We start from the raw sequence: 11,539 nt of genomic DNA, 5'->3' as shown, positions 1-11,539 counted from the left end.
TGTTATTTCCAGTGTTTTTGATTCGTGCCAGTAATGCCGAGGTGAGATGGTATCTCATTGTGGTTTTAATTTGCATTTCTCTAATGCCTAGTGATCACGAGCATTTCCTCATGTGTCTGTTGGCCACTTGAATGTCTTCTTTGGTGAAGTGTCTGTTCATTTCCTTTGCCCATTTTTTAATCCATAAGGTTTTCAATGGCTGATTTTTTATAAGTAGACCACCAGGTCTTTCTTCTGAGGCACTTCTGGGTAGACCCCAACCTCCAACCTTTTGGCTAGCAGCTGAGTGTGTTAACCGTTTGCACCACCCAGGGACAAAAATACCAAATGGTCTGCCTTAATCAACATGGAGCCAGAACTAGTTACTAAATGTAAGATGATGGATATGTTGTATGATGTACTTTATAAATGTTAACTAGTCCAGTGAGTAAAATATCCAGATTTCATTAAATCTAAGATGCTATCAACTATAAAACATATCCCAATTCAGAGTTGTTAGCTATGGAGAGAAAGTGGGTGCCTTAGAATAGATTAAATGCAGTGTATGATATTACAGGTGAGAAATCGAGCTGTGGTCTCACAGAATTAAACATTGGTTCATTTAATTGCCTTGGAATAGCTTTGTCTCCCTGAGTAGACTGCAGGCCCTGGGAGGGCAGCATTGTTCTTCCCTTCTCTTGTGTCCCTTTCTTTTGTATCACATAGTAGATCCTCATCAAATATCTGTTAAAGAGTGAATCAATCCATCCCTCCATTCATCAAAGAATCAATGAGTCAACAATGAATGATGCTTGCTGATTAAAGGGCTGTGTTTACCACTAGGGGAAGGAGAAGACTGGTCTAAAACATTTTTTTTTCAAGAGGGACTTTCATGCTAGACTGATGTTAAAATATATTTTGTACATATCTGACACATGCAAAGGTAAAACAGTTGCTCATCAAGATCCTTTCACACAGACAATATTTGTTCACCTGTTGTGGTGGTGGTGGTGTGCCCTAAAGTTGATTCCAACTCAGAGCAACCCTATAGGACAGAGCAGAACTGCCCCATAGGGCACTCTGGGCTGAAATCTTTACAGGAGCCGATCACCAGGTCTTCTCTCTTGCACAGCCGCTGGTGGGTTTGAACCAAGGTCCTGTCGGTTAGCAGCCAAGTGCTGAAGCATTGCACGACCAGGGCTCCTTTTTGTTCCTATAACCAACATTAATCGGGCATCTATTATCTGCCAGGGACTAAGTAAGCTGCCAAGCACAGAGACATATGCCCTGCCCTCAGAGAGCTTACAGTCTAGTAGGGGAGACAGACATTTAAAGAAAAATTTTCTTGGTAGCCATGCGATCAGAAGCTCCTTCCCCATGAGCTAAGGGTAAGCCAGTTTATTTTTGTGGCCCACTGAACAGTCAACACCTCTCTTTTGCATTCTTCATTGCCTTGTGTCAATGACAAAGTTGTGTGTTTACTGAGCCCACTCATTTGTCTCCTGAGCACACCTGAGGACTACATTTCCCAGCACTCCTTGCAGCTATGTGGTACCACATGACCCAGTTCTGGCCAATAGGAGGAGGAACACCAATTCTGGCTTTTCCTTGCAGCATCCTGAACAATCACCTACACAGTCTCTCCTGTCCCCCCATCTGCACAGCTGGAAACAAAAGATTCTGAGATGACAGAATTGCATGATGGGAGGGGTCTGGATCTGAGAGGAAAGCCATCTGATCCATATTGGGCTGTGGTGTGAGAAAGAAAGAAACTTTTATTGGGTCAAACTTCTAAGATTTCAGGCATTCTTTGTTACTGCAGCAGCACAGAGCATAGCCCAACTCACACAGCCCTTGATAAAAATCACTCCATTTTCCTGTGAATGAGATAGTGGGACTAAAGATGTCCACGTTGCCAAGCAGGGAAACCAAGGAACTGAGGAGAACCCTTGCCTTGGGGCAAGGAGGGCCAAAGGCAGCACAAAGGGAAGGTGAGACTCCAGGCTGAGGCAGTACGGCTCTTCCTAAAGGAACAGCAATGGGGCAAAGCACCCTCCCAAACCTGAGTTCTAGAAACCAGTGAAATCAGGCTAAAAAGATGTGCCAGAGCAGCCTCGAAGGTTCATAGACATACATGAGTCACAGTTCTGAGAGTCCCAGATGACACCTTCCTCTTCCTGGCAGCTGCCTCCCCAGGCTCTTCCTCAGGTTAAAAGAGCCAGTATTAGAGGCAGACCAGACTAGATTTCAGTTACTTAACCTCTCTGAGCCTCAGCCTCCTTGTCTGTAAAATGGACACGATGATAAAAGTACTTCAGTTATATCGATGATTTATGTAAAGAACTCAGTAGCTTGTACACAGTCCCGTTGCCATCAAGTCGATTCTGACTCATAGCAACCCTATAGGACAGAGTAGAACTGCCCCATAGGGTTTCCCAGGAGCAGCTGGTGGATTCAAACTGCCAACCTTTTGGTTACCAAAAACCAAACTCGTTGCTGTTGAGTCAATTCTGACTTATAGCAACCCCACAGCCCTGGTGGCACAATGGTTAAGAGCTACGGCGAGCTGCAGTGCTAACCAAAAAGGTTGGCAGTTCAAATCCACCAGCTGCTCCTTGGAAACCCTATGGGGCAGTTCTACTCTGTCCTACAGGGTTGCTATGAGTTGGACATTTTGGTTAGCAGCTCAATAAATAGGCTAAGAAGAGGGCATTGGGAGCCATCGTGCAGGACATAAGGCAGAGGCCCACTTTGCTACATCCTGGGGTCAGTTCTGGGAAAAGACCTGCCCCCTGCACCAGCACAAACCACTAGGATCCACTCTCCTGCCTTTAAGTCTCTCTCCCCTTTCCTCTCCCTTTCAGTTAGATTAATACCAGCCTTTTTGAGGTCACAGGCTGGGCTCCTTCCCTCATTTCCACCCCTCATGAGGCCACTCACTTAGCCCTGAGCTCAGGTGTGACATGGGATGGGCAGTGTGGATTGGTGGAAAGAGCTTGGCAATGGAGGCCCAGGTGTGAATCCTGTTCCCCATATCACCCCTCATTAGTAGGATGACCCTGAACCAAAGCTTCTTCCTGTCTCCTCAGGTATGACCAGGGTGATGATAGTGCCTGAATCCCAAGGGCCTGAGTGGGTCCACAGAGGACATGGATGTCAAGGGTCCTGCCTTGTGCCGTTTCACCAACACAAGGTCTGCGACAGAAATCCTATTTTGCCCCCTGTTTTAAAAAATTAAACAAAAAGAAAACGGAGTTCAGGAGATGAATTGAGGACAGCTGTATGGAACTCACTGGGCTGTCTCTCTCTCTCTTCACACACACACTCAAGAACACACACACACACACACACACACACACACAAAGTGATTTTTTTGAGAATGCTCTCAAAACAAAAACAAATCTCTGCTTTGTTCCACAGCAGCAGCATTAAAAATTCACCAGTTGTGGGGATCGAGAGGGACGTGAGAGCAGACTGCGCTTCAGAACAGATTGTGGGAGAGTTTGGGCCAAGCAAAGCAGGGGCTTGGCAGCGGGGGAACTCAAGGAGGAGAGGCACCCAGAGGAGGACTGGGGGCTTGGGACCCTCTGCCCAGGAGCCTGGGAGGCTAGATCTTCTCCCCTCCCACTAGTCCTCTCCATGAAACCCTATTTATTTCCTTTATTGCCCTCATGGAAATCTTATTTATTTTTTATTTCCAGCCTGGAATGTAAGGGACTGAGTCATTCTAAGGCCTAATACAAAAACCAAACCCAATGTTGTTGAGTCAATTCCGACTCATGGCGACCCCATGTGTTACAGAGTAGAACTGCTCCATAGGGTTATCTTGGCTGTAATCTTTACCAAAACAGATCGCCAGGCCTTTCTTTCACAGGGTCACTGGCTGGTTGGGTGGGTTCAAACCATCAACTTTTAGATTAGTAGTCAAGTGCAAACCATTTGCACTATCCAGGAACCCCTAGACCTAATACAGTAGGTACTTAATAAATATTTGCAAAAGAATAAAAGGGTGAGTAAATGAATGAGCAAATGGGAATGAATGAACGAAAGAGCTAGGGTGAGGCCTAGGTGGCCAATGATGGATGAAGATGGTCTTTCCCTAGCACAGACCAGAGGTCATTCCCCACATAGCTGCCAGGTGTGGCCCCAGATACGGAATTTCACATCTCGGGCCTCAGTCTCCTGAGTTGTAAAATGGAGATTTTAAGGCTACCCACCTTGTTGGATTGTTCTGAGGATTAATGAAAAAAATCTATGTTAAACATAGTCTCTTGTCTGGCACATGGTGTCTATGGTTATTATTCACAGGGTAGGGAGGCTGGGGAGGCAGGCAGCAAATACACCATCTCCCACCATTCAAATGAAAAGGACAAAAATTCTCAGATTCAGTTCCTAAGATCCAAGGACTTCCCGCTCCTTGGAAACTCCCAGCTGAGCCCTGTGAGGGGACAAAGGTCTGTACTAAGTGAGTTATAAAAACAGCTTCTAGCCAGGAACCACCGAGCCACCTCCCACCTACCCCACACACCTACCCAGGGCTGGTGCTGAGATTAACTCTGGCCTGCCCAGCATCTCTAGAAAGGGCTGCTTTCCCCACAAAGTGAGACCAAAGACAAATCCGGTGGCTTCTGGCAGGATTTTGAGAAAGGGGGCAGGGGAGACTTTCCTGTTTCATTTAAATTACTAACCCCTTCACAGTTCCATTGTCCCTACAACTTTTCAAAGCACTTTCAAGTCATATGATGCTCTCAGTACCTCCTGAAAGAAGGTGACAAATGAGGAAACTGAGGCCTAAGAGAGGTAATGCATATTACCTAGGGATAACAAGGCCAATCTGAGACTAGGACTCTTTTCTTCTGACCTCTGGTCCCCACTTCGTCTGTTAAACCACATCAAATGTCCAAAGCACTGGACAGACACTCCATCCTCACTCCAGGGGCAGCTGCACAGCAGACTTACCACAAAGGCTCCTGGCTGAGCCCTTGGCAGACATCACTAATCAATTGGGGCACATGCCAAATCTGGTCCAACCCGGGGCTCCAGGTAGACACTGTCAATCAGTCAGAGTTGACCCCAGAAATTAAAAGCATCCTTCAACCCTACTATGGGGCTGTGAGATGTGTCTGGTGTTCTCCCCAGGGCTTAGCAGGGCCCCCTGCACATTGGCCAACATTCAGTGGTTATCTGTGGTTATTGAATGAATGAATGGATGGATGGATGGACGGATGGATGGATGGATAAATGGACACTCAGACTGTGCCAGGCACTCAGGCAGAAACTCAGCTGAGAGATCATGTCTGCCCTCCTGCACATTCCATCGACAAGTACAAAACTCATTCAAAAGGCCAATGGATGGGAGCAACACAGGGTCTCCATTCCTTTTCTGCTGCTCAGAGTGTTTCTGGGAGAAGAGCCTCCTCCCTAGAGGCCTGGGATTGGAGCCTCAGTTCTTCTTCCTTGCTCTGTGCCTCAGTTGCTTCATCCATAAAATGGGAATTATAAACGAACCTGCCTCAGAGGTTGTCATGGGGATTCAGGGAGCCCACTATGGGAAGCACTTGTCCCAGTGCCCAGCACAGAGCAAGAGCTCCAAAAGTCAAGCTGCTGTTAATCTTTTTCATTACATGTAAAGTTCTTGAAGTCAGAGGCCACAATGTCTTTCTGGGCACCCAGGCTGTTGCCCAGGACGGCGCTGGGCAAACACAGACATTTGTGGGTCATTAACCTCCGCCAGGCTGGTGACAGGTTCTACACAGGAGAAGGTGAAAATGGCTCAGCTCCAGGACCCCCGCCACATTCCCCAGTGCCCACTAATCATAGAACAGCCTTCTTGTGGTGCAGTACAGGCTCTGTAAGCTAGAGCACTCAACAGTGACCCCTGTGGTCAGCCGTACCCCACCACCATCCCTGCCACCACCCTGCAGTCCCCAGTCTCAGTCCCCACAGAGTGGCCTGTGCTCTAAACCACAAGGACAGCGCACTGAGGCAGCTAGAGGCTGGACTGGGAGGCGGGTCACCTGGGTTCCAGCCCCAGCTTGGAGCCAGCTCCCTGAGCAAACCCCTTATCCTCGCTGGACCTCAGTTTGTTAATGTTAGTTGCCATCAAGTGGATTCCAAGTCATGGCGACCCCATGTGTGCAAAGTAGAACTGCTCAATAGGGTTTTCAAGGAGGTGACTTTTCGGAAGCAGATCGCCAGGCCTGTTTTCCAAGGCGTTTGAACCATCAACTTTTCGACTAGTAGTCGAGCACTTAACCGTTTGCACCACCAGTTTACCAATCTGGAAATGGTGGGTGGGGGTAGCCTGGTCTCTAGGTCCCTTCCAACTCTAACAGTGATGACACCTCTGCCTTCTACATACTTATCTACTTATTCCACAAGCACTTACTGTGCACCTACTGTGTGCCAGGCTCTGTGCTGAGCCTTCAGACCTAACCTCAGCTTAGTCACAGAGGGTCTGGAAGGCCCTCCCCTCCTTGGCCTCTAAGAGTCAGCTTCCCACAAGAAGCCTTCCCAGACCAGCTTTGGGGCCCCTCCTCTGTCTTACCCCAGCCCTATTCTTCTTCCTGTCACAGACTTATCACCCTTTACTGTCTGGTCGATTAATCCTGTCTGGTTCCTTCTGAGTCGAGGCCTCCTGAAGGCAGGATCACATCCTGTTCCCTAAATACGCTCAGGGACTCTGGTATAGGGTTCTGGAAATATCTCTTAGGCAAATGAACAAGTGAATGAATGGGTGAATTCCAAATCTCTCCCGCCTAATCCCCTCACCCCAATACAAGGCCGCAGTTGAGCCTTTTACTTCTGCACCCTCTTCGCCAAACCAGAATCCTAGAGGACCACCGGAGAAAACCCAGTGTTGTTCAGAAATCTTTCTGAGCCGTGGAGCCTTCCTCCGAACTGGAGTGACCGGTGTCCGTGAGATGTATGTGGCACTGTCCCAAACAGCAAGATGGTAACTGTTCTGGTATGGACCTGACACCACCTGGGTTTGACGGGAGCCCAGTCCCAAGCGACTCCAGTCGTGCTCTGTGCTGCCTGAGCAAACACTAGATAAATATTTAGGCATTAATTAACTTCCTCCAGGGAGCAGTGACTCAGTGCCCAGTGTAATCTCCCCAGAGGGAGGAAGGTAAGGGCTCCAATCTTTCTCAGGTGTCCAGACAAATAAGGCCAGCCTTTCGTCCCAAGAAGCCTTGTCTCACTCAGACCTGTCCCCCTCCGCTCCGCCTCCCCCAACATGTGCGTGCAGATACTCACACACAAGATCATACTCACCGCCCTGGACAGTCTACCTAAGTCTTTGTACATTCGAACAGAAGCCTTGTGTGTCACTCACCCATTCCAGAAACACTTGTGAATTCCTACTACGTGCCCCATAAGCCACACTGCTCCCTGGGGCACCACGTAGCTCAGCTGTTTCTTTGCCTCCTTCAGCAAGTGTTTTCTTACAACAGCTGTGGCCCTCCCAGGCCACCCCAAAAAAGATCAAGGGTTTTTATTAAGCTAGACAACTGCTGAGGCCTCTGCACTAGCCCACCCCTCGATTCTTGGGAAGGAGGGAAGGCCAAGAGAGTGCGGCCTGAGAAAAGAAGGCCAGACAAGGGGGCCACGTGGATGGGACTGATCACTTCTTGGCTGGCCCCAGGGGATGAAGGGGCCTTAAAAACCGATTGCCAACGAGTCAACTCTGACTCATGGCAACCTCATGTGTGTCAGAGTTTGACTGTGCTCCATAGGGTTTTCAATGGCTGATTTTTCAGAAGTAGATCACCAGGCCTTTTTTCCGAGGTATTTCTGGGTAGACTCGAACCCTCAATCTTCAAATGGTTAGCATCCAAGCACATTAACCATTGGCACCACCCCTGGAGGAAGAGGCCTTAGCAGAGCTCAAAACTTACCTCGTGGCAGAGGCTGAGTGGGGGGCTGGGAGGTGCCATGAGGAACGGCCAGGGGAGGGGCCTAGCTTCCCTGCCCACCAGCCTGTGTCTTGGAATCCACTTCCATCCCACCCTGATCCCCATCTGGACCCCCAGAATCGTATTATGGAGCACAGCTCCGAGAAGGGCTATAGACAGCTCTGTGACTAAGCTGAGATTGGGTCTGATATGTGCCTCTTTACGGACTCCTGCAGGCCGTGGCCTCAGAGCAGTTAGCAGGAAAGTGATGGGTGTTAATCAAATTAGGGTCAAGTTCACCGTAAGCTGGGCCCTGAGAACTGGACTCAGCACCACCAACTGGGGAAACAAGTGGTTGATTTCAAAGAACCTAGAAACAGACAGATCTGAGTTCAAATCCTGACTCCACTCCTTCCTGGCTGTGAGACCTTAAGAAAGACACAAAAACTCTCTGAGTGGTAAATACTGGGCAAGGACAGGAGGAAGGCCTGAAATAAGCATTAATAATACATTCTTGGGTGCTTGCAATGTGCCAGACACTGTGACTCCCAGGCTGGACTGTTGCAACTGAGTCCTCACAGCTGGAAAGACCTCCCACTTCCCCGCACATGCTAGTGATATCTTCAAGGTGAACTTCAGAAATAAGTAAATGAAACCTCTGCGTGTCTTAAGACAGATCCTAAGGAGAAGTAAGGGGCAGTATATTTTTATTCATACAGGTGTTATTACATGAGCAAATTCCACAGCCCCGTGTGTCCCTGAGTGGCGCAAATGCTTTGCACATGACTGTGGAGCAGTGGTTAAGAGCTACAGCTGCTAACCAAAAGGTCAGCTGTTCAAATCCACCAGCCACTCCTTGGAAACCCTATCAGGCAGTTCTAATCGGTCCTGTAGGGTCGTTATGAGTCAGAATTGACTCGATGGCAATGGGTTTGGTTTGGTTTGGTTTTATTAACCTAAAGGTTGGTGGTTCCAACCCACATGGCAGCACCTTGGAAGAAAGCCCTGGTGATCTGCTTCTGTAATGATTACAGCCAAGAAAACCCTATGGAGCAGTTCTACACTGTAATACTTGGTGTTGCTATGAGTCAGAATCAACTTGATGGCAAAGGATTTGGTTTTGGTTTTGGTTTGTGTATCCCTATCACATGGGGTCGCTAGGAATCAGAATTGACTGGATGGCACCCGACAACAACATCACAAGATCACCAATAGAATCAAAGTGAGATGCTCTTTTCTGAATTCCACCTGGCTTCTCTGGGTGGGGGCAGGGAGAAATGTTATTGGTCACGGGGGCTCGAACCAGTTTGAGATTCTTCTTAGGGAAGGACAGAGTACTGGACATGGACATGGAGTTCTGTGACCTTGGAAACATCACTTAACTTGTCAGCATCCAAGTTTCCTCGTCTGAAAAATGGGGTGACTGTCCCCCAACAATGCCTGGCACTGAGAAGATGCTGAAAAAATTGTTTGAGGAAACAAATCTTGAGAATTCTTGAGGCTAGAGGGAGACCCAGTCCCGCTAAGGGACAAATCAGGAGCTGAGGAGAACAGCCAGAGGAATGGAATGAGGCTCAGAGGAAACCCTGAGGAGGGGGTGAAATAGTAGGAAGTCTGCTCTCATGCCTCCCCCTGCCTCATCCCATACAAGGCTCCCTGGCTGATCTCTCATAGTCCCTGTGAAGTCTGTGTGTCCCTCGAGGAACAACTCAAGAACTGCCTTTCCAGGTAAACCTGCTGATCACTAGAGGAGCCTCTGGAGCTGCCTGTGCAGCCCCCACCCCGGGTGCCCTGGACACCCCCCTCCCAGAGCAGCACTCACCCCCTTCGGGCCTCCCACTCCAGATAGAGTCCCGGGCATCAGCAACCTTGTCCCTCTCTGTTCCTATGGTCTCAGTCCCCAGCTGGAAGGAGGTGGCCCAAGAATGGTTCAGGATAAGAAACCATTCAAACAGTGTCAACAAAAGTTAAATGGGTGAGTTCCTCTGCCCTTGGTATTCACATCCCCTCTGGAGCTCACAGACCTGGTGCAAAGCTAGCTCTGCCACTAGGAGCTGTGTGACTCTCTAAGGGTCACCAGCTTCTCCGAGCCTCAGGCTCCTCTTCTGCAAAACGGTTTTTGTGAGGAATTCAAGGTATTTGAGGCAGGAGCCTGCCCCATACGAGGCACATAATAGTACCTATTGTCTTTATTATTAGTTAGGCTGGAAAGGAAAGGTTACAGAACTGGTGATTAGGAAACTCAGTGTTCAACTTTCAAAACGCCTTTAGGCCTCAGTTGTCTGCAGAGCCCATAGACTCCCTGAGGCACGCCTCAGAGCCTTCCCACCAAAGGAGACCAACAGTCATGATGTTTTGACTTTTCCCGTAGGACAAATGGGAGCACAGCTCTTCTCGAGAATTCTCTGAGGCCCCTCATTCGAAAACTTAGGGAGTCAGATCCAACATTCTCCGATGCTGAGGGCACTCCCAAACCTGTCTCCCTCGAGGGGCCTCCAGCGTCAAGCCGGCGGCCCCACCAGCCTCCTGCAAAGGTCTTGGGTCCCGCGGGTCATCCGAGGGGCTGCAGGTGAGAAAGAGGAGGTGCCCTAAGGCCGGGAGTAGGGAGCCGCGCGCACCTGCGACAGGTGAGGCCCAGTCGCGCGGAAGGGGGAGGAGCCAGTCGCGGCGGTAAACAGGTGAGCGGACCCCTGGCTCCCAGGAGCCAGGCCTGGGGCGGCTGCGGGCTCCGAAGTGGCTGCTGCGAGGCGACCCTTGTTGCAGGCGGCAGCACCGGCGGCTCTGAGTGCCGCGCGGCGCCGCGGCCCTAGGAGAACATTCGAGGCAGCTGCGGCGTTGGCTGCCCGGGGTCCGTTCTGTATTTGAATAGCACAAAGGAACCGCCTTGTTGTGATTGGCCAGCCAGGTGGCCCTGGGGCGGGCAGCGCCTGTCACTCGGGAGGCTCTTGGCACTCCTATTGGCTCATCAGGTGTGGGGCGGGGCCCGCGCACCCGGCTAAATAGCTGGGGCCGGGGCCGGCCCAGGCTCATTGCTTTGGCGCCGTCTGGGGAGCATAAGCCCGCGGGTGGCGCGCAGCGCTTGGTGGCGGCGCCTCTGGGAGCGCAGCCGACCCGCTGACCCGGGCGCCGTTCCCCTTGCCCAGCGCGCCCCAGAGGCCGGCTGGAAGCAGAAACAGCAGCAGCATTAGCTTTAGCAGCGGCGGCGGCTGCTTTGCCGCCGCCGTCTCCGCGGGAGCATGGAGTGCGCCCTGGACGCCCAGAGCCTGATCAGCATCTCCCTGCGCAAGATCCACAGCTCCCGGACCCAGCGCGGCGGCATCAAGCTGCACAAGAACCTCCTGGTGTCCTACGTGCTTCGCAACGCGCGCCAGCTCTACCTGAGCGAGCGCTACGCCGAGCTCTACCGGCGCCAGCAGCAGCAGCAGCAGCAGCAACAGCAGCAGCCGCCCCACCACCAGCACCAGCACCTCGCGTACGCGGCGCCGGGCATGCCAGCCAGCGCGGCCGACTTCGGCCCGCTCCAACTTGGCGGCGGTGGGGACGCGGAGGCGCGCGAGCCTCCCGCCCGGCACCAGCTGCACCAGCTCCACCAGCTTCACCAGCTGCATCTCCAGCAGCAGCTGCACCAACACCAGCACCCGGCCCCCAGGGGCTGTGCGGCG

The 11,539-nt window shown here is 50.9% G+C and overlaps 1 protein-coding gene across 1 annotated transcript in view; it reads left to right on the top strand.

Moving 5' to 3' along the window:
• Nucleotides 1-10,929: 10,929 nt before the first annotated feature.
• IER5L (immediate early response 5 like) overlaps nucleotides 10,930-11,539 on the top strand; it is a 1,641-nt gene continuing 1,031 nt past the window's right edge. The window contains exon 1 of the mRNA XM_023730618.1: nucleotides 10,930-11,531. Within this exon, the coding sequence (XP_023586386.1) occupies nucleotides 11,114-11,531 (418 nt within the window). The 5' untranslated portion in view covers nucleotides 10,930-11,113. The remainder of the gene's footprint in view (nucleotides 11,532-11,539) is intronic.

This window comes from Trichechus manatus, unplaced genomic scaffold (genome assembly GCF_000243295.1).
Source record: "Trichechus manatus latirostris isolate Lorelei unplaced genomic scaffold, TriManLat1.0 scaffold00038, whole genome shotgun sequence".
Taxonomy (NCBI): Eukaryota; Metazoa; Chordata; class Mammalia; order Sirenia; family Trichechidae; genus Trichechus; species Trichechus manatus.
Note: the sequence above shows the minus strand (reverse complement) of the source record. Positions and strands in the feature narration are given on the sequence as shown.